The sequence below is a fragment of the Aplysia californica genome, unplaced genomic scaffold, assembly GCF_000002075.1.
Source record: "Aplysia californica isolate F4 #8 unplaced genomic scaffold, AplCal3.0 scaffold00543, whole genome shotgun sequence".
Classification (NCBI taxonomy): domain Eukaryota; kingdom Metazoa; phylum Mollusca; class Gastropoda; order Aplysiida; family Aplysiidae; genus Aplysia; species Aplysia californica.
In genome coordinates, this window is record NW_004797813.1 from 374,130 (window position 1) to 400,949 (window position 26,820).

The 26,820-nt window shown below is 38.2% G+C and overlaps 1 protein-coding gene across 1 annotated transcript; it reads right to left on the bottom strand.

The window, feature by feature from the left end:
* LOC101857205 lies at positions 1–26,820 on the bottom strand (the record flags this gene model as incomplete). The annotated part of the gene is given in 11 exon segments (XM_005106563.3): positions 1–596; positions 1,182–1,255; positions 4,788–4,890; positions 6,677–6,822; positions 8,366–8,441; positions 9,107–9,225; positions 11,756–11,878; positions 18,925–19,509; positions 20,946–21,023; positions 23,797–23,885; positions 26,383–26,820. Coding segments are annotated over 11 exon segments (1,605 nt in total). The 3' UTR covers positions 1–520.

Genomic DNA, 26,820 nt, shown 5'->3' on the forward strand with positions numbered 1-26,820 from the left:
TTTTTGTTTCTATGACCATTTGCAATAACTGATAACGTTCTGATTTCTTAAATATATATTCATAAGTGTCCGCTCATATTTCCGACACAAAAACACTAAAAATTAATGTGTCAGCTGTCATTATTTTTATTCCATACAAGAAGTTTTCTACCCATGTATTTATCAGGGATGCCAAATGATTTAAAAAAAAAGAAAGAAGGAAAATGAGCGGAGCATCGCATCTCACCTAAACCAAACCTTGTAAAGCTTTTAAATGAGCAAACAAAAACCGATTCAGCAAGCTATTTAAAGTCCAGTCTAAACTTAAAAAATAAATTCTGAACTTGGTTCAGCTGAGCAAAGTTCAAACCATGCTAGATTTTGAATTGTACGACTGCAAGAAAATAAATGGCGGATCAAACCTAACAGCAATAAGGGCAAACTTTGAGCTGCTAATAATAAGTAGGCATAATAATATTTCATTCAAAATTAAATAATATCACTCTCTCTTCCTTTCTTGCAACAGATGAAAAATGAAATCTCAGGAGGAAGATTGATTTCTTTGAGCACAGGTGAAAGTGGCCAAAACTGGGCGATGATCAGAAGCAGCTTTTTTCCTGAAAGAGGTACAGAGACATGGATCAGGGTTGCGCAAATTAAAATAAAGGCAGCAGTCAATTAAATCTTAAGGATAAAAAACATGAAATACCAGTATGTACAAAGAATCAACTTTACTGAAAAATGAAAATCTTGCAAAGGTTGAACAAATTTTTCACATTGCAGGCTCTTATTTTATTCAACAATCCAATCCAAAGTTGATTTCCTTATTCACAAGAAGCCACTTCACAAAAACTCTTCTTTCTCAGTTGACACTATTCAAATTATCAGATGGATTCTTTTTGAGCACCTGTGTGTTTTGAAAAATATTGTGCCAGTGGAAATGTGGAAAAAACAAAGCTTCCACATATAATATACACAGACTAGTTTTAGTCTATTTCCTTAAATTTATTTAAATAAACATACAATATTTGGCTTTTTCTTAAGAAAGATTCTGTATTTTCAACGAAAGACTGATGTAGAGAAGACAACCCAGAACTTGTCTTCAACATCTGGAAGGTATACATTTGAATTTAAAGTGGGTAATACAGAAACAAAATATGTCACTGGCTCTTCACAAAACTACAATGCTCTAAAAATCACACCTTGTTGCATCTGGAACAACTGTTATACTTTCAAGAGTCAATCCACTTTCTTTTCTGAAGAATATGTAATCAATCTGAAACAAAACAGCACAGTGGAGGGTAAATATATAGTACATTTGCAGAAAGCAAAAGCTTGAAAAAAAACACAAATCAATTACACCAATACAGTGGAATCCTGTTATAACGAGAGGGAGGGGACCGTTGCGAAATGTCCATTATAGCAGGATTCTCGTTACAAGGGATCCAGTAATAAATTCAAGGGAAATAGTAAACTAGGCCTAATCTTTGAGTTTGGCGTTCTGTTTATTCCTTTTTGTATTTCTCCTGATGACGATTTGTTCAACATGATCTCTAGGTCTTACTTGATAAAAAAATCGAATCAGGTTTCTTTCTCTAGCACTAGCAATGTTGACAAATCGGCCTTGGCGATCAGAAAGAAGGGGCTCTGGCTCTAGGCTAACTCGCCCGCTGTATTGTCCCCTACCCCACCACACCCTGTGGTGCGTTGCGTCTGCTTGCGCACGTCACACATTCACTCCATCCATCTATCACAGCATTGTGACCACCCCATCCCGCACCAGAGAAGTGAGAGGCACGGTATGCCTAGATAATCTAGACTGGGCTGGCCTATCACGCGATGCGTTCTGCTTGTCTGCGCATGCCACACCCTCCCCACTAATTCGCTTTGGCCTTCATTGTTGGTTCGTGTGGGCTCTCCCATTCTTTGTTTCGCTGGATCACCAACAACTTTCTCAACTGGCAAGGTTTTATAACATGTTTAATTGGTCTGTGCGCGTGACGGTCTGATTGCGCAATAGCAGTATTTTATTTACAAAGATAAAGAAGGAGAAAAAACGGGGTTTTACAATAGTGTCTTTATAACAGACTTCTCGTTGTTTCAGGACTCGTTATAAGTGGACTCCACTGTACTACGTTCTACAATTATTTCACAATTTTTCTTTGTTGAGATCCTGACTCTTTCCAAACACCGTTCGTGAGGCTTTACTTTACTTTTAATTTCATCCATCGCTTATACCCTTTTGGGTGTTGCGGGAAGAAAGGGACGTCTCTCTGTCGCCAGCCAGAGAGCTTGGGTCAGGCGGACGCCCTGGGTGGTTAATACTTCCTTGACTCCATCTATCTAGGTCTTTCTCGGTCACCCTCTAGCCTTGTTGCTATCGAATTTTTCGATGAAGGCACGTTGTGCTGGATGGTGTGTTGGTAATCGCATGAGATGTCCGAACCATTTGATTCTTTGGTGTAGGATGTGATGTATGACATCATTTATGCCCACCACTTCTCGGATTACAGAGTTTCTAATTTTGTCTCTCCTGGTCTTGTTTACTGCTTTTCTAAGACATCCCATTTCACATGTTGTAATTCTTTTCTCTAATGTCTTGTTCGTGGTCCATGTTTGGCATTGATAGGAGAGTGTTGGGATGAATATGGTGTTGATCATTTTGAGTCTTGTGTAGGGAGGCATTGTGGTGAAATCAGGCGCTCTTAAAAAATAATGAAACAGAAGAAATCGATATTTTTCTGACCACTTGGTAATTTATATACATTTGTTTTGTTTTCGGCTCAATACTTTTTATAATCATTGTAAAACACATTCCTGTATGGATTTTGCTGAAAAATTTTGAACAAAGGCAAAAAAATTAAAAAATTGTAGCTTTCAAGGATACTGCAGCTTTGAAAGTCACATAATTTTGGCAGCCATTTTCTCACTAACCTTACCTCCAACACCAGGCGACTCCCACATCTTTCAATCGAAAATACCTCCACTTCTACTCAAGATAGATAGGCATCTTTTTCATTTAAAGTGAGGCAAATGAACAGGCTTTAAGATTATACCAATAACTACATTTGCCCAAAAAAACTAACAAGTGCATGATTCCACTGCGTCGTGACACATTTGGAGCCTTCAATCAAATGGACAAATTCATCGAAAGTATGTTCATTATGCAATCTCTTTGAGTGTAACTTCAGTCTTGATGATGCACCTCAGCAGGAGTGTGTGATTCATGCTTTTTTCTCTTTTTACTTTTCTTCACCTAACATCTCAAAAAGTGAAAACTACAAATGCAAAAGAAAAAGAGACACCAGACACCATGGAAAGGTGCATTAACTCTCTATCTCCGAGGGGGGAAAACCCATTATGCTGAGGGCCTCTTTTGGTACTTAATCTAAAATTTTTTGTCATTAACCTTTTGCCACTCGGAGGCGCCGATGTGCGCTGTCATCGCTAACCCCCGTAGTCGCCGATGTGCGCCGACACGCCCACTCGATTCACCCGTTTGCACTACTTTCGTTTCTACGTTGTCTCGCTTCCTGCGAGGTCGCACGAGATTGCCGAGCTTATAGCGAGAATCTAGAGTGGTTGCCCTTTACTGTCGTGTTTATTTGGTGAAAATCGATCGAAGCACGCGAGAGCGGCGATTTTTTAAATTTCGTGCTTTTTAGAGACCTAAATCTAACTTCGTGGATGAAATTTTGCGTCGCTACAGGCACTGTATACGATGGAGACACTTATAATTGGGATTTAAATGTCGATATCGTCGACCAAGGGGCTAGATCTAGTGCTAGTAGTACAAGTAGTCACTCGGACACTCAGTCGTGAAGTCGTGAAAGAGAGAGAGAGCGAGAACTATAGTAGGAGAGCGAACACGATGTCGCAGGTCTAGATCTAGGCTCTAGGGGGAGGGGAACAACTATGATAGTGATGTTGATGGTGAGATCGTTGCTGGAGGTGATGATTTAGAAGACTGATGAAGAAGATAGGCCTAGCACCCACAGCACTTTAGCTAGATCTAGATCTAGTACTACATACTTGCTGCACTACGACGTAAAAAAGGGAGGAGCAACACTGGGACTGTGGGCTCTGTCACAACAAATCCTTTAGAGCATGTTGTGATCAGGATACATGGTAGAAAGGGGTCGTGCCACTACTGTGTAAAGACCAGAAACTTTACAAAGCTAGGCAGAGGGAGTGAGACAGTGACAGGATGCAATTTGGGCCAGGTTAGGCCTTGCAAAAGGCTGTTCTGGGTAAAACATCATGAACTTCTGCGGGCAAAAAAAGCGGGTTGTGTCTTTTGGGGTTTTTTTTTTCACTTCAGAATTTTTTTTTTACCTAATACACAATGATTTTTCGTACAAAACCATACATTTTCTTGCTTGTAGTTTATTCATTTATCTGTGCTCTGACACCTAAACTGTAATTTTAGACTCATCCTCTGATTTTTAATGATTTTTTAAAATAATATAGTCATGCAGTCTAAGCGGAGTTAGGTCCCTTTTGCCAGAATTTCAGCCTTGTTGGGCAGGGATAGCTCTGAGGGTGAAAGGGTTAAACGGGTCATTAACTCGAAACAAGAGAACATATTTTGATAGTTCTACATCTAATGAATGAACTTCTGGTAAAAGAGACTTGTTTTTGGTAATTGCCAAAAAGTAATTTGATGTCAAAGTTGTCGTAAAGGAATGTGCCCAAGCTGCTGCCAGCGGCTCACCAGCACGATGGTTCTGACCGCGAGTCGCTGGGAGCAGCTTGCCGGAGATAGGAGCTAAGGAGTACAGTATAGTTTCAAGCAATTTTTGTCTTACCCGTTTAGTGGGTGCATTCTCCAGGCAACTGAAAGTTGAACCGTCTGTACCAGAATGCAATAACTCCCAAGCATCCTGCAACTCTGAATCCTTCAGGATACCACTGTACCAAGCATAGAGACAAGGACACATTACTGTCAAGTATAATCTAGGATAACATCAATCACTGACACTTAAATTTAGACCTATGTTGAATTTTGTTCTGTAACTGTAATGCTATTATAAATGTGGAACAGTTTTCAAAGATAATAATTATAATACAGTTTGCAAATATGTTCACTAAAATGTCAATTCTCCTTTAACTGTATACTATAACTATGCATCAGAGACTGCAAATTGTAAAGAAACCTAATTGAATTCAGTTTCAGGATTTTCCATGCATACAGACTTTGGACTTAAGATGTCAATCAGTATCAAAAGTTAAAGTGATCATATTGTCGCTGTCGCAAACAATCAACTTAAGTCCAAATTTTTGGAACATTTTTTATTTTTACACCCTTCTCAAGCTCTACCACAGGTATACATTTCAACGTCATCAAAATGCAGTTGATACTTTTCATGATTTTATAAGAACAACACAATAAAAGTAATTTTTTTGTCTCTGACCAGAAAAAGTACTCCAATGGACTTGAGCGGATTGCTTGTGACACTGATGATATATTCAAAATATAATAAAGTTGTGTACCCCAAAAGGAGGCTTAAATAATTTGGCTAGTCAGGTCATTCCAATAAACCAACTCAGACCTCTGGAACACATACGACACTGTAGCCTGATGGGCATATAATATTCTTAATGAAGAATGCTGATTATCCTTTCAACTTAAGCAATTAAAATGACAATGAAGCCAGGCCATAGCTTAATCATTTAAACCACAGAAAACACATCTGAAGAGACCATTCCCTCCTTGTTGGTACAAGCTACACTTCCAACTTAGGTTGGGGGTTCAGTTAAAACTGATTCTGTATTTACGATAGACCGTGTTCTTTGACATATGGATAAAACGCTAACAACAAATTTTTTCAGAGTCGAAATCACTTCATTATAATAGATCACCTCAAGTCCTGATTCGGCTCAGAACTATGGATTTTAAGTTGTAGGCATTTTTAGCTTCTTCAGTCTCTCTTACAACTATTTCATTGCATAAGAACCCCCAAAAGCCTTATTTCTTCCCATACCGGGCATGTTTGCATCCACCATTTCCTCATAAAGTCAATCTTTTATTTTTCTATATTGCCTGTTTTCTTGAAACGTGGTCATTCTATACTATATACTTAAAAAAAATAACTCTACCATTTTTCATCCAATCTTCATGAAATTTTCACAGATTTAAGAAAATATGTAATAGTAATACAAAAAATCTGTGTGACCTATTTTTGATTTATGGAATAGATGTTTGTTGGTGGTGTTTGGAGTGTGGATTTTCACTGATTTTTTGCAAATGTGAACACTACCTTAGGAAAAAATTCATTAAAATGTTTCTAGTAGGTTAAGGAAAAATTCATTCAACACTTTTGTAGATGTACTGTTTGCCGAGATGTATGCAAAAAAACAATATATTTCCAAGACAAATAAGTGCAGCGTTAATTATGTAAGACATGTCAACAAAATCCTACATGGCCACCGTATCCATGGAAACGAAACTTTTTTCTCAAATTTGATGGCAGATTTTAAGACTCCTTACTATGCTTGTTATATGTGAGAAATTTAGTAACATTTGATCCACTAGCCTTCAGCTGCCGCCCCTCCCCTTAAACTGAGAATGTCTTTCTCCTGTATTTTAGCCATCGCTGTCTGAACCATGAACTTGAAAACCAAGAAAACACTTATGAGATGTATACAAAACTGGGCACAGACAAGGTGAGATGAGAAGAGGTCAGAAGAAGTGTACTTTATTGCTTTTTCTTCTGGAGTAGCATTGAGATCCCCCATCAGTATGGCAGGCCCTGTATAGCGTTTCATGTAGTCCAGTATCTGGGCAGCAGCTCGCTCCCGTGCCACATGGGTTAGGGACCAGTGTGTGTTGAACACATGGACCTGGCGGGGATGAGAAAAGTCAGTGAATGCATCCTGTAAAATTCCGAAACAGTCAGAACAGCCAGTTCAACGGTAGAAAAGGAAGAAGATTCCAAGTCCTTGTCAAAATAATGATAAGCAACTGTCATGAGCCAAAGAGAAGAAACCAGGACACTTGATTATTTCAGTCATTTCACTTTCTGACCAATTGCATGAGACTTTTCTGTACTCTGTTGGTTAACTGACATCTGCATTTGATCAGCAATCAAAATATATTCTTTTACTTCTGAGAGTGCCAAAAACCTGGGACTCAAAATTTCCAGGAAATACTTGTGAGACTGCTAAAAAGTAGACAAATTAATTTTGATCAAAGCCAGCACCCCTGACAGGTGCTACCCCTGACATGTGCTGCAAACAGAATCAGCCCAAAACACAAGACATTAAGTTTGAGAAAGGATTAAAAATATACAATTTATAACATTGCTTTGTCTTAAAAGTTTTTAAATTATTGGCAAAGGACGAACCAAAAATAATATAAGGTAAAAATAATAATAATAGTAATAATGATGATGATAATAAAAATAATTATTACGATAATGATCATAATAATAACAAAATAAACAATATCTATTATAACAAGCATACTGCTATTAATAACAATAATTATAAAAATAATAGTGGTGATGATGATAATAATACTAGATTGCACTTCAGCAGCACACATCACTATCTTCAAAAAAAGCTTTATGTCCTATACAATTACAGTCAAACTGCCTACAAACGGACACTTTCCATTTCCTCCCTTGTGTTTTTTCTATATAATTTAACTGTGTAAAACGGGCACCTGTCCAACACGGCCACCATATTTTACAACACAACCCCTATTCCACTAAGCAATAACACCTGTCTTCGACGGCCACCTTAGTGACTCCATTACGTTTTGTCATAAATTGTGCATTGGCCCCTGGCGTTGTGGGTGAGCTGTCATAATTCAATCACCTGTCGTTGTTGTTAGGTAGTCCCTCCAACTGATCATGTTGTGTAGGCCCCTCCCACTGTTGACCAATAGCTACCAATGTTCAGCTGCTGGTGAGGTAAGTGTGCGATCCCTCATAACCCATAAGCCCCGCCCAGAACTCATACACAGATCGTAAGTGAGATGAGTGGTCACTGTTTACCCAGTCTGTAACAAAGTAACAACAAAGGATGTCAACATGAACTTGTGATAGAAGCATCGCTTGTTCTCTGAGTGGTGGCAACCCACGTGTTTGTTTTAACATGGCACTCGGTCTTCCTCGTCTGATACATTTCGTTTTATTGTCACCCTTGCGCAAAATCAGCAACAAAATAAAAATTACAAACAAAATACAAACCAACAACAACAAAAAACAACAACAATGCGGCTACTTTCAATTGGGACCTCAGATGGGAATGGTTTGTTTTCTTCATCTTGATCAGTCCTGCCTAAGACGGCCGCCTGTCTTATACGGCCACTTTTCTCTTTGACAATGGGTGACCGTCTTACACAGGTTTGACTGTAATTATAAAATGAACCGATACTCACTGGCCCAACACTTGGCACTAGTATCACAGCATGTAAACAGACTCTCTGATGTCCATCAGCGTTATTGCTCAGATTTCTGGGAAAATTACAGGCAGTTTTTCGTTGAGAAAGCAATGTAAGAAGATAAACAAAGGAATGACATATAAACTTTTTGATGAGCGTGATTGGGAATCTGCAGCAAGAGGACAGTTTGCCTCGTGCACTTGTCAAATGAGATATAGAAAAATAGTGAAGAAAGATCATGTAGGAAGGACTTAAGTTTATTGTAATGTGATGTGGGTCAAAATATCCATGGTGAAAGCAGTTGACAGGTACAGTATTAGGAAGAAACAGAGATTTTTAAAAATCCAACATGGGCTGTCTAATGTCAAGACAAAGTTAAAAATTGATCTGTATGGGTATATAAGACAATAAAATTAGTTTCATTAAAAACAATTTATCACTGCTGTCGCAAGTCCAAATTTTGAGAATTTTTAATTTTTACACTCAACCAAAGCTCTACCAAAGGTGCACCTTTCAACATCACTATAAGGCAGTTTAATGCTATGGTCAAAGCTTACAATATTTTTGCTTTTCATGATTCCTGATAGGGACAACACAACAAAAACTAGTGTTTTTGTCTCTGATGTAAAAAGTACCCGAACGGACTTTTAAAGTGGACTGCTTGAAACACCGACAATATATAATATGTAACACTAAAAGAAGAACATGAAAACTATCAGTTAATGTTTGTAGTCTTACCGATGTAGCAGTATATAGTCATGAAAAATTATAGGAAATCTGGAGAATATCGCAACACCCTCCTCTGTCCGGCCCTGCTCCAAGCAGGTCTCATGCATCATTGCTGGCTGGTACACAAACTGGTTGTTAAAACAGAAGGTGAAATCAACATGAGTGACTGCTTTCTGATAGTATATATATGAGAAATTACAGACTAACTCCCTTATTCTGTGGCAAACAGAAAAGAAACAGCATATCAAAATGGGTTGGAATACTTAGGTTTTAATTCTAGTGTACAGAAGGTCACAGATAATTTTAACAAGTTGTGTACAATGGAGTCCACTTAAATCGAATACAGTTAACTCCTTCGTGACCTACATGACATATGCCAAGAAGCTGCTGTGATGTATGGCGCTCATCAGGCCTTGTGATGCGTGAGGACCACGATGATGAACGCCATTCACCATAGGTTGTATTCTGCATACTGCTTCTATTAGATGGATTTTAAAAAACTAATTGCAGATACGCATTCAGCTATGTCTTTTCCGAAAAAGGAAATCTTTTGCTTTTAGTTTTAGAGATAGTATTTACAAACCAGGTCTAATTATAGGCAACCAACCACTAAATCTAGCACTACTCTGTGTCCCTAGGAATCCAAAACTGTGCCCGGTGATGAAAGAACTGACTCCTTATCACAAAGGAGTTAATATGAAGGCAGCAGTACACCAAAAGAAAAGTGAATCCTTGATTTTCTCCTTCATTAACTGAGCATACCATTGAACTAAAAACATGACTAAACCAAAGAAAATTTAGCAGTCCCGCAGTTTTCGGTTTAATCAAACTCCACCGTTATTTAAATCACCATTTATTGTTAGATACAAATATCCTATACAAGACAAATTTCTAAAATAATAATTGGGAATTTTAATGTTGCAGAGGCCATTGACGAATCTAATCAATTCAACACTGCTCCAGGCTGTTTTTGCTGCCTCCTTCCAACCAGACTCTGGTCTTTCTAATATATATATAAATATGATGACCTGCCTCTAGCTCTTCCAAAACAATTTTTTTGCTCCATGTTCATATTGCAGGTTTATGACAAGGTCTCGTGAGTTGTGCGGGCTGTTGGCCTCCTCAAAATTTGATCTGGTCTGTTTCTCTGTTTTTGGTCTGCTCTCTATGCCACAATTCCTTATAATTCAACTTTCTCCCACAAGCCCAGATCATCGTCATCATCCGATGCCTTGCCGACTGGCGTAGGCGATCATGGACCTCCACTTCCATCTGTCTTGCGTTGCAGCAATGGTGTCCGTTGTACTTGCTGCTCCCAGCCATGTTGTCAACTTGTCCAGTATCTTTTCCCTCTGTCTGCCTTTGCCTCTCTTTCCATCAAACTTGCCTGTTGTTAAAATATTCTCCAATGCTTCTTTCCGCATTGTGTGTCCAATGAAATTTGCTTGTCGCTTTCGTATATTTGTCATAAGCTGTCGTCTGCAATTTGCTTCAACCAGGGCTTCTTCATTTGTTTTTCTAACTGTCCATGGGATATGTAGCATACGTCTTATGAACCACAACTCTGTCGCCTCAGTTGTTCTTTTCAGTTGTCTATTGATTGTCCATGCTTCGTACGCGTATAAAGGATTGGCGTATAAGGATTGGCTCCATGTAACTTTTCAGTACTCTTTTTCTTGTTTCTAGTGACAGATTGATGTTTGTGAGTATCTGTTTCATTTTGTGGAAGGCTGCTTTTGCTTGGCAAATGCGGCTTTAAATTTCGGTGTAACATCTCCCATCTGATGATATAATGGTCCCCAAATATTTAAAATGTTGTACTTGCTTGAGGGTGGTATAATTGATTTTGATATATTGAAGGTTGGGGTTGGAGTTTTTCTGCTTATCACCATTGTTTCAGTTTTCTTGATGTCTAGGCCTAGGCCCATGTTGTCACTCTCTTGTACGATGACATCTAATAGATTCTGTAGATGTTCTTCATCTTCTGCTATTAGGACTGAGTCGTCTGCATATCTTAGATTGTTTACATTATGTCCCCCTATCGAGATACCTGGCATTTCTTCTACGTGTCTAATGATATTTTCACTATACAGAGAGAACCAGTCTGGTGAACATGCACATCCCTGTCTGACTCCTGTTTTAATCTGTATGTATTCGCTGATGTCGTTTTCTATTCTTATTGCAGCCGTGTGATCCCAGTACATGTTCTTGATAATCCTCTAGTCCTTCCCGTCAATATTGAGGACTTCTAGCATATCGATGATCTTGTCGTGCCTAACTTTGTCGAAAGCCTTGGTGTAGTCTATAAAGCATAAATGAAGATCTTTCTGAACTTCCAGGGCATGCTCTATTGTTGTTCTGATGATATATATGGCATTTTTACAGAGCCTTTGCCTTCAAAGTATTCCCCATACTGTATCGTAAAACCCGGATCTTTTGGAGAATCTTCTTTGTCATTTTCATGCCTATTTTTACACAGCAAAAGGAAATTCAAGTGATATCATTTCAGGGTCACGCTGGAACAAAGAGTTCAGTTAGCCAAGTTCAGATTATGTGATCCAGTCGCTTCATTTGAGACAAAATAATCTCTGAGCAAAAATTGTCTTCATGCATCCAGTAATAGAAGCATTGTTTTTCCCACACGGTACATTGTTCTACCTGATATCCGGGTAAGTGCGGTACAATGTGATCCATCTGGCTTGGTCCCTGACGACCTCCTCGAGGAGCTTCAAAGCGAATCTCTTGAAAACCCACAATATCTGGCTGGGCTTCCTTGACAATCTGGAGAGATCAAACCTGTCCCATTAGAATATCATTTGAAGCCGTGCAAAGAAAAAAACCTGTGCACAATGTGCTCATTGAAGTCTATCAGCTTATCAACAGCTTCGATAATTGTCTATGATACACCATAGCCAAACCTATAGTCCGGACAACACCAAATGGACAACTTGGCGACCTCATTACATCGAATCTAAGTGGCGAATCTCTCTGAATTTTCGCTTGCGCATCTGAATTCTAAAAGACCTGAAAATTTTGATTTTCGTGCATGTGCGACAAATAAACACTGCACACTTTTCATAGCAAGCACGCTACAATGCTAAAATCATAACAATACAGGGTGTCGTTGCAGGGGCTCAGCCAGAAATTTCGGGGGGGGGGGGGGGAGATACAGTTAGGTCAAATCCAAAACTGGGGATCAACCGAAAACTAAATTTGAAGCCTAGGCATGTCACTGGGCACCCCACCCCCACACACCCCATGCAGGTCCAAGGCAGAGCCCCCCCCCCCCCCTACACATACATTTTCCAACCACCTAAATATGAAAGTAGTATTATTAGAAGTATTATGCGCCTTTATCTTTATTATTATTATTATTATCAATCTGTTATTTCCGACATTCCCAATACAAATATTATTATGTCCCCTCAGTATCTATTATGTTCTTTCAGTATCGTTTATTCATGCAGTTCTGTTCTGTAAGAATTTATGACTGTGTGAATTCATCAATGTGTGCGAGGGTGTCTGGGTAAACTTTGTGGGATTGTCTTTACTCAAGGATGTACTGGAGAGAGAGAGAGAGAGAGAGAGAGAGAGAGAGAGAGAGAGAGAGAGAGAGACAGACAGACAGACAGACAGACAGACAGAAACAGACACAGAGTGAGAGAGAGAGAGAAAGATGATTACTATAGGAGTTGTGTGCTGCCTATGTTCTTTGTATTATTGTACAGCGCATTGAGCTCTTCTTTGTGGAAATGCGCTATATAAATGCAATTTATTATTATTATTATTATCATTTCTGACATGTCAACATTATCTCAGTAGTTAATAGTTCAGTAGTTAAGGCAATGTCTTTTGGAGTTTTTTTCTGGTTTGTAAATTAAGTAATCTAACCATGGTGATAAATGAAAAAGCGACAGCAAATTGAAACACAAGCGATCTCAAAGACTGAAGAAAGAAATTTTACTCATTGTATATCACAATTACAAATTAGTCAATCTAAATAAACCCACTGTTACCCAGTAACCACTGGACTGAAAACAACTCAGTCTTGCGGCACATGCAGTCAGTTCAAGAAAAGAAAATAGATTTGAAAAAACAAAACAAAAAACGAACACTCAACTACCGTTCTTGTTCTAATTTTTTTTTAAAGCGCAGATTGTAATAAAATACTAATGATTATACAGAAAAAAACCTCTTTGTATTTGTTGCATATGCATAAAAATCGAGACTTTTTAGGATTTTTAAAATTCAGAAGCACATGCAATAAATCAAGGCAATTCTTCACTTAGTTTCGGTGTAATGAGGTTGGCAAGTTGTCCATTTGGTGTTGTCCGGACTATAGTAAATTACCCCTATATTTATATTATAAAACCAGCCTTGCTTACCAGAAATACTTACCTCAATGCATGAAAGAGAAAAGAAAAAAAACCTATACAAAATTGTGCTGTGTCTTCACTCTGTGCCCACTACTGTCACCAGTTTAGTGCTAACGATCTTCATTAGAATTCAGTAAAAACAATGTTCCCATCCATATTGAGCACAGCACACACTGGTACTTCTCCTTGGAATAGCGTTAGAGCAAACTGTCATACGCCATGCTGTGGTGTATAAAACACTATGACATGACCTCAACACAAAAGAAGAGTGCCAAACATAGGCCTATTATACACGCACATAAACAGTCGAGAATGCCCTAACAGCCACCTGTCCAAGACAACTATCTATCCAAACGACCACTTCCCACGTCCTCCCTTGTGTTTTTTAAATATAAATAATGGCACAGCCCAAAATAAATTTCAGTATCTCCCTTTCGCCCCCCCCCTCCAACATCTCAATGAGCTTTATGGCAGTCCTTAGCCTGCATCCGTCTCCGATCAGGACTTCAGAAGGGAATAGTTTGTTTTCTTCATTTTCATCAATCCTGCCCAAAACATCCACCGGTCTAAGTTAACTATTTTTCTCTTCCATAATGGGGGGCCATCTTGGACTTTTTTGGCTGTACATAAGGCCTACAATCTAGCATGCAGATCGTGAAATTTGCTGGATACGGAAATCTTTTCAGTATGTATGAATTTTATTATTTACTTGTTAAAAATACAGAAAATGTAAAAGAAAATTTGAGACCTGAAAATCTGTTCCCTGGGTATGTGTTTCAGTATATGTGTGGTTGATCGTATGTATATCTTCTCATTCCAAGAGGTAAGCCACTGAAACCTAAGTAAGATTCACACAGGACAGTGATTGTGGAAATCTATACCAACATTAAATAATGATAAAAAAGGCTGAGCATACTGAAATGCAGAGTTATCAAGAGCCTTCAAAAGATTTTATGAGATAAAACAGTAATTTATGAGAACCCCTTTATTAAACCAAACTCACAATTTGATGACACCTATTTAGTCTGCAGAGATGTATATAGTGGCGTCCAAAAGAAACTTGAAAATGTAATCACCAAATCATCCTGTTTTGGCTTGCACTACCCACTCGGGCAGCATACCAATTTAAAGCTGAATAAATTCTTTCTTCATCATCTGACACATTAATGTTTCATCTATGTTAAGAGATGCCCGAGATATGATCATTCAAATTTGACCTTAAAAAATCAGGCTTGGCAAAATTGTGTGAAATCAGAGAAATGCAAAAGTGTTTTCGCACATATATTGAAGGGCATCAACATTGATGGAATGGACATGTATTGAATCAAATGAAAAGAGAACATTGTTAGTGTTTCTGCAATGAACAGCATCTTCTGATGTTGTTGTTGTTGTTAGCGACCCAGTAGCATCTGAGTGTTAACTCTTCTGCATGATGCCATTCGGTAATAGTTGCATGTTTGTTCTAATTGTTGTCCTGAGGAGTAGAGGCAATTAGATGTGTGGGGTAGCCTGGGAAGAAAACATCCCCCTAAATCAGTTAGTTTTCTACAAAAGAACAGATGATGTTCCACTGTCTCTGAGGGGCAGTCACACAGCAGGCAGGCAGCAGACTGCTTTACTCCAAATGGGTTGAGATGTTGTTTGAGGGGTACATGTTGTGTTCTAAGTTGGAAGACTATGGATTGAACTCCCCTCCTCAACCCATTGATTGGATCCTCGACCAGTGGTTTATTCATGTGGCCACACATCCTCCTTCCTGTCGTACCTGTGGCCCAACCATTCATCCACTCTTCCTTGAGGTTTGACTTGATCATTTGGCAGCAGGTGGTGTAATTCGTAGGAATTTCAGACTGAGGGAGGCCAGCTCCCCTCCCCGCCAGAGCATCAGCTCTTTCATTTCCCGGTATCCCAATGTGGGCAGGAATCCATTGTAGGACTACTCTGACGTGGTGCCTACTTATCAAATTATGTAGACTCCAAATCAAGTGCAATACATCTTTGTTCACATCAGTCCCACTCTCAAGTGTCTCTAGTGTTGAAAGGCTGTCTGTAAAGATAACGATGTCTGTGGTAGCAAGTGGGTTAGTGTCAAACAAGTAGTTGATGTTGTCTGCTGTGTTGGTGATAGCCTGTTGTTCGGCAATGAAATTGGAGCAGAAGGACCCGCTGGAATTAAAGACTTCTTTTTTTATCCCACTGGGCAAGTTGATCACTGACCCATATCCAGCGCTATTGTTGCCTTTAAGGCAGATCCATCAGTGTATGAGTGGATCCATGTTGGTGGATAGGAATCAATTGTTTCAAGGGCAGAATGTTTTAGTGCTACAGGATATGTGTTTTTATTGCTCTTTTCCTAAAGTGTTTTCCTAATTTCTGGCTTTGCTATGGTGAGATGTGGTGGGAGAGTTGAGGGAACTCTTTCCAGAGGTTCTTGTCTTTCAGGGAGGTGATGTTTTTTTTTGGAGATTGAGAACAGTGTCAAGTAGAGATTTTGTATTTTTTAGTCTTTGATTAGGTTTGTCAACAAGGACTCTATTTGGGTGGTTATTTTCTAGCCTTTTAGATCTTTCATATACTTCTAAAGCTGCCCGTTTTCTTTGAGTTTTTAATGGCTCAATATTTGTGTGGATTTCACAGGTCGCAGTCGGTGAGGTTCTCATTCCACCAGAGATAAGACGAAGAGCTTGGTTTTGGATGGTGTCCATTGAGTTCTTTGTAGTTTTACTGCAAATGTTTTGTAGAACAAGATTATAATCAAAAACAGCTCTGGTAGGCCCCTATATCCTAAATAGAGGCCTCTCAAAGTGTTCTTGTCTGATCCCTAGTTGGTACTGGCAAGTCGTTTGATGAGATTAATTCTCTTCATAGCGTTCTTCCTGAGGTTGTTGGTGTGTTGTTTCAGGTTGAGCTTGCTATAAAGTTGTACTCCAAGATACACTGGGCTATTCTCCTTTTTCAAGTTGGTACCATCTATTTTGAGAGGGATTTCTGCATTTGCAAGGTTATAGCTTCTCGTAAAAACAGAGTAGACAGTTTTTTCGCAGTTTACTTTCATCTTCCATAAACGGCAATAGATTCCTAGGGAATTTAGATCATCTTGTAGTCTTCGTCTGCTTATTGTTGTCGAGTCTCCAGTGTGCCAAAAGACCAGGTCATCAGCAAAAAGGGCTTTTTCTGTTCTGAGAACATCTGAAACGTCATTGAGGAAGGCAAGGAATAAGGTACAGCTTGTAGAAGATCCCTGTGGGAGTCCTTCCTCCAGTACTGCTTTTGAAGATAGGGTTTCATCCATCTGGGTCTGGATGAGTCTATCTGTAAGGAATGATTTAATCCAGGAGTACTTGTTTCCCTTGATTCCCATGATCTGCAGTTTTAAGAGTAGTCCTTTCCTCCACACTCTATCGTAGGCTTGTTGGAGATCCACAAACACAGCCGTTGTCTGTTCCCCTCTTTGAAATCCATCAATGATTTTCTGTGTAAGCCTGAAGAGCTGGTCTTCTGTCCTGCCTTTTGACCTGAACCCTGCTTGACACTGTGATATCAGACCTGAAGACTCAATCCACCAATAAAGACGAGAATTGAGGATTCTTTCACAGAGCTTGCCAATACAGGATGTGAGTAATATTGGGCGGTAGGTTTTAGGGTCATCGGCCTTCTTTCCTTTCGTTAAGATTGGGTTTATAGTAGCTAGTTTCCATGCTTTAGGCAGATTTCCCTCAGTCCATGTTCTGTTGTAGAGCTTAAGAAGTAGCAATTTGGCTTTTTCACCAAGGTTTTGTAGCATCTCATTGTGTACTTTATCAGGACCTGGGCTTTTTCGCTTTTTCAGTTTCTTGATAGCACAGTCCAACTCTCGCTTAGTTAAGAAGTCCTGGAAGATACTCGGTGTCATCAAATCTCTCTCTTTTCCTTTCAGAACATCTTCTGATGATATTTTCAAACAGATTGGAAAACGTAGCAGTTAATAATACCACACAAAACCTGGCCTTAACATAACATGTCATCATCATCAATGCCTTTCACCCCTGGCAGAGTATAGGCCACATATAAGCTCCTTCCATTTATCTCTGTCCTGAGCCATCCTTCTAAGCTCATTCCAAGTGAGCTTCATCTTTCCATGCATCTCCTCTATGTTTCCCGTGGCCTATCCCTGCCTTGTGCTCCTTGTGGGTTCCACTGCAGTGACTGTCTTGTGATGTTTCCACTGGGCTTTCTTAAGGTGTGTCCCATCCATCGCCACTTTCTTATAAAATGTGCTCACTAGTATTGATTTTGTTTTTGTTTTTGTTTAGGAGCTAATGGTTTCGTGTCGAAACCTTTTTCGCACTTGGACTGTGTTAGACTAGTTAAATTTTGGATATGATCATCTTTCAGCCACAAACAGAGGCCACGAAACTGCCACTATCTTGGGTGGTCTGGGGTGGAATAAACAAACCGCCCTTGTGAGAATCAGCGGATTGTTTGGTACATCGCGCAAGTGCTGGAACGTCTTGTCTTACTCATATTTTCGACACAGTGTCATTCAAGTAGACATCTTCGTGCGCAGAAAAGAACTTTCTCACACGGCCAATGCCACAAAAAAATTCTTGGAAAACAAAATCAAATCAACGTTGGAGTGGTCACCAGTAAATAGCCGTGATATGAATCCTACAGGTATGTGAAGAGGGAAGTACCATGAAACAGCAGCTGAAGAAAAGCGACTTTGCTCCCGATTCAGACCTTTTGATTGCAGATTTCTGTGACATTTGAGATGAGACTGCGGATAATCAGGTCCAAAATTTAATAAATTGATGCGAAAAGGGTTCATGCACTACACAAAGCCAATGGCTTCTAAGCAAAATAACAATGATCATAATTATTTAATATTAAGTCCAAGTTTTGCAAGGCATTTGTGATTGCTCTATTTAAATTTTCCATTTTATTTGAAAATATCATGACAAAATATAAAAATGGAATATTGTATTGCAATATAAAATTCTGCATTAACTGGATATGTAATGTATGTTCATTCTATCAATATTGATGCTCCTCAATACATGCGTGAAGACAAATTTACATTTCTTTGATTTCCCACAATTTTGTCAAGCCTGATTTTTTTAGGGCCAATTTTGAGTGACCATATCTCGGGCGTCTCTTAACATAGATGAATTATTTATGAGTCAGATGATGCAGAACTTATTTAGCTTTAAATTGGTATGCTGCATGAGTATGCAGTGCAATGCAACATGATGATTGGATGATTACATTTTCAAGTTTCTTTTGGACGCCACTGTATATGGCTGTAGAAGCAAAGACACTCAGAGAAGAACCATGAACATTTCTCCCTTTCACCCTCTTGCAGATTTGTAACACTTTAAAACAGTTAAAAAGAATACTGTCAGACTTGAAAACCCTTGCAAGTTTTTAGACATCATAGTGACTTATCTATCATTCACGATACAACCAACCTACCTTCAGCAGTCGGGAAACCCGTGGAAGATAATCTCCTTGATCAGCTGAGAAAGTGAAGTAGTTCCATATATTGTATGTCATCACCTTTAACGACAACTTAGATGACTTTGAATGATCACAGCTCTTTTCAGTTGCAGTGTCAACAGATACACGTGACACTGGGCCTGACTTTGCACACTCCTGGTGGACATCATTGTCTTTGTCACTCTTGCACGAACTTAAAACATTGTCACTGGCACTTGACACCAAAATTTGGAAATCTTTGCTCCTAGAAAGACTTGACAAGACTGGGGAACCATGAACCTTTTCATTGTCTTGTACTGCCCACTGTTTCAGCAGATTCCACGACAAGTCTTTTTCACAATGGTGAATATGGGAATAAATGAAAAACCTCTCAAATTCAGGGGACTTGGTTACAGTTAGGAAATGTACAAATCTGCTCCCATTACTTGAATACAAGACATGAAAATTATATAAATGTCCGAAGGACAATGGCACTGAGACAAAGTTTTCATAATTTTGGTCCTGTCTTGTAGGCTTTTCCAACAGGACTGGCTCCAGATTTGAGAATGTATACCAAAGGTCCTGTAATGATTGTAAGGAAAGAATTTTGTTAATTGTCCAGAATACAGGGGGAAAAGTGAACCATCAAAGACTAACAGATTGCAAAGAAAAAAGGATAAATAAATAAATAAATGAGTAATAAAATACTTTCTTCTCCTTCCCGTTCATCTTTGAATGGACTGCCCAGTCTTTGTGTGAAGGCTGCAATACACAGCAGGTCCCCCCGGCTCCCATAGAATTTCAGGCTCATTGCCTATGTTTCGGCCAATACTTCTTCCTGAGTGCTTCATGCATTGGGCAGGCTTGTAGTTTATGACTTTCAGTTTGGCTGCTAGTTCTACATGGATACTATTTTGAGTTGCCGATCCTAAACTTTGTGTAGAGATGGTATTTCAGGTTGTTAAGGCCTGTTTTGAGTCTGAAGAGTACAATCTGCTCTTGATTGGTGAAGAGTCAGTAGGGGTTAGCCTGGTTGAAGTGTGAATGTGCTCCTCCCATTTTACTAGTAACCTCATTTTGATGATGGGTATAGCCTTCAAATAATTTGTGCTTTCAGGCCACTTTGATTGAGACCCTTCCTGTGCTAGGGATCAGCTGTTTCGTTCAGTAATAGTATCATATCAAAATTACAAAATTTAAGAGGCAAACTTGAAATACTGTCAACAAACAGTACCTAGTCTAACTCAAGTGATAGACTGCCCATCAAAATAGAGTCACAGTCACTTTATATCTTTTAAGTTATGAAAAGGGTGACATTTTTTCAAAAGCAACACCTTTTATTGGCAGCTTTAATCCCCTTTATACGATAATCCATAAGGTGTACAATATCTATCTAGCTTCCTTGGACACATACATGACTTGGCGACCAAACATTTTCTTTACTTCTCTATAGCTGTTTTTAACTCCTCTTGAAAAACTAGACTTCATTGAGTCAGTCAGTTTGTACTGCACACCATCGATATTTTCAGAAATTGTAAAAATTGTAAGAATATAAAATCTTTAGTTTGTCACAAGATACAAAGTTCGATTTAGAGATAAATCCAAGAGCCTCCCAGCTTCACCATCCGTTATAGCGAAATATTACACAACATTCTACTTCAGCTGGTCTGACTAGTCTGAAAAAGTTCTTCGATAATTTACTTGAAAACTCCTTTCTCTTCTGTCTTACCTCTTTATTGACATTTTTAGTACTGAATGGTAATGTATGCACTTTGTGATACAATACAGTTTTTTTTATTCAAGGGACAAACATATAATAATGAAGAGTAGCATGGTGTTGGTTGGTGCCATTCCATAGAAGTATCAAAAAATTAAAGTTATATGATTCATTTTTATACTCTATAATATATTCTTCTTTCCAATATGCTGCTAGTAGACATTCATCATGAGCATAACTTTTTTCACAGATAAAGATAATTTCCTTTTTATATTTGAAAGCAATGATATAGCATACAAACCAATTTTGTATGGCATTTAATGTCCTTATCGGTTACTGAAATCCAAGGGTATCGCTGCAGTATGAAGTCCTGAGCCACCTGAAAGAAAAAAATTACCATATTAAAAGGAAATTAGCGCTGCAGAGTTCTGTAATTTTAGTCTGACTGCAACTATAAATTCTCAAAAGATCAAGAAACTTTACTCTGAAGACTCAATAAATCAATTGAAGCTTTTCATAACATACAAAACACCTGATCATCAAATTCCCCTTGGTCGATCGGGTGAGAAAATGACAAGGACAGGAGTGGTGGTTCAATGTTCACAATGAGGACTTATTGTGCTTATGAATTGGTCAGAGCTTGACAGAAGGGACACATCTCTACTATTCATTTTTTCATTGTGCTTCCTTCTCTAGATCAGGTGTTGCGAGCCGTCTCCCTTTCAGAGATTCTACAGATAGATGACATCTACAAAAGTGTAATAGTTGATACACTTTAAATTGAAAAGCATTGCTGCTGTGATTTCTTACACTAGTGATTCACACTAGATCATTTCAAGATACTCAAATGGACAGGTGTGACATAATTCACATCTTTACAGACAGATCCTGAGGGTGATCCGTAGAGAAAGATGGAACAGACCTTATGTTGAACTCTGCTGTTGTAAGGGAAAACGACGAAAGGTCAAACTTTTTCGATTTTTTAAATTCTTAGGTATTTCATAGAAATAATTCTGCATCTAACCGTATACAAATTTTGGTCATATCCTAATCTGTTCTTGCGTGATTGAGAGTAGTTCCTCTTTTTCCCTTAAACTAGCCAGCCCCAGGCCTGAGTGCAGGTTTCTCGCGGCTTCAGTGCACTCGCGGCCTTGAAAACATGTTTGTTATTGAAGGTCATCATCGGTTTTGTCGATTTTGCCCCTCCCATGGAGGACAGTCTACCTAGCCCCAAACTGACAAAACAGATCCGAACTGAACCGATGATGTCATTGAGAAATGCCTATAAGGGAAAATAATAAACTGTTCATTGCTAAAGGATCATTGCATACTAGGTCTTTTTCGCAAACAAACAATCCCCTCTCATCTCCGCTGAGTACAATCGACCAGGATTATAAAAATGAATCACTTGGTGCGTATTTCTGTCTGTCTTCACGTATTATTATGACCGTGCATATTGACAAAAGAGCAAAAAAGCTGATGTGTAAGAGTAAAACGGATGGGAATGGGGGGGAAAAGGGTGGGGGTAGTATTTTTTAAAAAGTGTTGAGCAAAAAATGGATGAGCACTGCATTGGTGTCCCCCAGATGTTCACTGATTGAAGTTATATATCAGTTTGCTGTCCAGTCATTTGTCATCCTAACGATGGCTATACATAATGCCTCAGTTTGTCCAGCACGTTGTCACTGGTCGACAAAATTATAGAATTACTTGACAAATAATGACACTGCGTTATGACAGTTAATTTTTTTGTCCAGCTTAAAAAGTGTACGTATTGTGGCAACACATAGTCATGCTTTACAATTTTTTTTATGAATTGATGTTAAAATCGAGTATAATAATGTCTAGCAGATTCAAACAGTCCTTGTTGATCTCTACTTAGTGGTATGAAACAACAACTTGTTTCCCCACCAACTGAATCCTTTATTAAACACGATTGGTGTTGTACAAAGCGTCGCATTACCTCTCCCAAGAGAATATATGTAAAACAGTCTAGTCAGATTGCTACATTTCTTACATGAAAGTTTGTGTTTGCAATGATTTGATCATGAATACTACTGACATTGTAACATTATGGATCCCTTTGCATATAATTTTGCAATTAGCCAAAGTAAGAACTAAGAGTAAAACTCGCTTCTGAAGAGAATATAACAAAGAAATCTCAAGGAGACCAAAGCTTTATTGCGAATGAAACAGTTTTAAATCAAGCTGTTGAAAACGTGTCATTAAATAATACATCATCTAATTTGGACATAGACTGTATAGCATTTAACCAAGAGATGAAGGGAAACAAAGCATGCTTAGAGTTACAGTTGGGATATATGGATTATGGAAGACTGGATATAATGGTAAATGGGAAACAAGTGGTGAGAGATGGGACACAGAAAAAGGGATTCGGAAGATAGGACTGCTTACAAGTACACGATAATAGCTGTAATGCACAGGGAAAGCCTGTGAACCAACACAGAGGGAAAATGATAGGAATAGAAAATTCTTTAATAACAAACACCAAATTTTATACACGAATAAAATACATTTAGCTAATTTGTGCACATTCTATTCTTATTTGTAGCAACCTGTACAGTCATCACAGTCGACGATGAGTCACAACTGACCATTGCCTATGCCCATAATTATTTATAATGAGGATGGGAAAGAATGAAGAATCGTACCATTCGTCGCTTTTGCATACTATACAACGCAAGGCTTAACAGCAGCTGCGCAGTGCAAGGGAGAACGACGAATGTCTAATAACTTTGCTTCTTTTCAACTTAAACAATTCAAACGTTTGAAACAGGTTATGAACACCGTAACCAGATCTCTGGTGAATTATAGCATAAAGAATTAAAAACAGTTCAGAGAGTTAAAAATTGAAAAAGTTTTTTGCCTCTCCTGAAAAATTTGCCTCCCTACCTGGACAGGAACATTTGTCATTTTCCTTTACCATGGCAGAACTGCTTTCCCAAGGTCTTCATGACATCAGGGCAAATTGAAGAGCCTTTCTCATAAAGTGTAAATCTTTAAGTCCAACATGGACAATAATACTTCTGTCTCAGTTTGAACTTCTCTTAGAAACAGTACAAAGGAAACTTAAGAAACTGAACAAGTCTGAACACTGCTGAGAAGGTGATTTGAAGAGTGCACACACTTACCTTGCGAGCTTGAACAACATCAGGTATGTCTTCTTGAGGACTTTGAATTACATGCTTCCAGACCCCACCATACACCAGTTTATCATACTCTGTAAAAGATCAGTAACACACAAGTTTCAGACTTGATGATGAAAATGTATTGTCCACTGATGATCTGAGAACATAATCACTTTTACTTTTAATCATGAACTGAGCAAGAACTCATTTAATAAAAATTGATATATATTGACCCATTTGTCAATAATGCTGTTGTCTGCTTCTTTAAAGATTAAGCGCTCTTTTCTTTATATTATTATATATAGACTGAATAATACAGCACCAGTTTCTTTTTTTAAAGCCTCTGAAAACCAATGAGTACATATATTAATTGTCGTTTGATTCTGCCCAATCTGCAAAAAATAGAGACTGATTTCTAATTATGATTTAGTTTTGGCGCAAACCAAACAATTGTTGTTCAAAATCAATTATTGTATCCTGAACTACATTGGGATGAAGTAGAAGGTGATCATAGGACAAATTGGCGAGTGGAAATAATTTGCGAAGAAAGTAAAATCATATAATTATAATTATGTATACAATTACAATGTAACTGTCTCTCTTTTCTTTTTGCAGTAAAAGCAAATTCAGTCTTGTTAGAGCAAAAATGAGAGATCAAGTTTGACAGAAGTGAGAACTTGATCATCCATCTTCCAAACCTGATCTGATCCTCTTGACCACATACTTTATTAAGAATAGAATTCTTTAAAAGTTTATGACTGAAAATTCAATTTCAAGGTCTATAATCCTTTATCGTGGTGAATAATAGGACATATTCTCCCTTCATATTACTTTATTTACCATACTTAACACTGACTCTGTCTTTGACAAATAAGGCTACACAGTCCTAAAAATTCCTTCCCAAAAGAAATTATAGAAATGCAAGCATAAAAAAAAATAATTACCGGTAGATTTATCATAACATCACAGAGAGAGTTTTTTAAGTTTAAGAAAAGTCTAAAGATTCATTTTTATTCAACACTGTCCACTGCCAGTAAATTTTATATGATGAGAATTGTGAGGGTCTAGGAGTTGAGTATGTATGATAAATGAGTGTGTGTGTGTGTGTTCGTGTGAATGTTGAGTGTGTGTGAGTGAGTGAGTGAGTGAGTGAGTGTGTGTGTGTGTGTGTGTGTGTGTGTGTGTGTTTGTGTGTGTGTGTGTATGTGAAAAATGTGTTGAACTGTTCTTTTAGTTTTGAATGGTCTCACTATGTGCATTTCCTGTCCTCTGATTCATTAGTTACTTTATGTTGAGTGATGATTCAGCACTGCACAGCGCTTAGAGCCTTCTAGGAATTAGGCGATGTAAATTCCCATTAGGGCCTACTACTTTATAATTATATTTTATCATCTTTATTAGTTCTATAAAATTATTATTTATCTGCAGAGGGCTGGACACCAACAGATATGACTTTTCAAATTTTAAAAAATGAAGCGAAATGGTGCTGCAAGTGAGAAGAGTTCTGATTAAATAAGGAAGTGCCTATTTGCAACGCCGCGTTGCGATTAGCGCCAGTGCTAAATAAAACACCGCGTTGCGATTAGCGCCAGTGCTAAATAAAACGCTGTGTCGCCGTGTGTAAAATATCAAGCTTAATCTGCACATTGTTATTGGAAGTTCTGATGACCAAAGTGACAGCGCGTCTGCGCTTGAAGTCAAATCATTATTTTTTTCAGTGTGGGTTCGATCCCGGTCCTGGACGGTTTTTTTCCCCTTGTTTTTTTGTTTGTTGTTGTTGTCCTCTTCTCGAATGACCAACAAATTGTTCCCATAATTATATCTTGTTGCTTTGCATGTTTTTTTATGTAGTGATGAAGCATGTATACATTCTGGTTTTGTCCCCAAGAGGAGCTCTGTACAAAGTAGCCCTTGTATAGCCTATACTTTTCCTTTTACCAATTTAGGCCTGGTTAAAGTTCAGTAGTGGCTTTCCTTGGTCTGTGAGTCTTTTAAAAAAAAATTTTAGGCTCAGGAGAAGGGAAAAAAACCCAACCTTTTGGGACGGGGATTCGATGCCACGCTTGGAAGCATTGAACATTAGACTTAGAGAACGTAGACAGTAGACAGCTTGTATACGTTCTCTAGGCCTAACTTAAAGTTCGAGTTGCACCGTCTTGTTATTGTTATCCAAGCGTCTTTCGACTTAAACTTGCTCAAACTCAAATGATAATGATTATGAGAGATGAACAGGACGTCTACTTTTGTGCAAACACTGTCAGAAACAATTGTAAGATCTAATCTACTAGATCTAGATTTTTCTAGATCTAGATATATACTCAATATTGATCGGAATTTATATAAAAGACAACGTCATAAAAAAAGGAGTCAAATCCTAGGAGGTTTATCAAAAAACTGAGAAAGCTTCCACAATTCAGGCAGAACTACAATATTAATAATTAATAATTATCATGTAGAAACGATGGCTACTAGATCTAGATCTAGATCTACATCTAGATCTAGATTCTAGATCTAGTACCGGCGTTTCAAATATAGATATATCTAGAATCTAGATTCTAAGTCATAAAAACAACTTGGAATAATTTTCACCTGATTCCTGCATGGCTTTGTTCTGCGCACTTTCAAGAACTTCTAAAAACGTCGTTGTAATTATAAACCATAATGCTGAGAAGAGTATCACAGCATTTCTCCTTGTTGATGAATTTAATAAGTAAAAGGTGATCATCTAGATTCTAGATCTAGATCTAGATCTATAACTTCTGAGAAGACGACGAAGACAGACGTTTTTGTTTCAACAGCAGAGAGAACCGTAGATCTAGAACATCTAACTGACTTGACTCCGCTGTCATGAAATTTATGATCATGACCTGACACGATGCCGATTTTGAAGTGAGATGTCAATCAATGAAGAAATCGATGGCAGATAAAACCGAAAAGTACTTTAGACTTCAGTAGATTTTATTAGAAACAGGACTACAGTCTAGATTTAGATCTATAAATCTATATCTAGAAATCTAGATCTAGAGA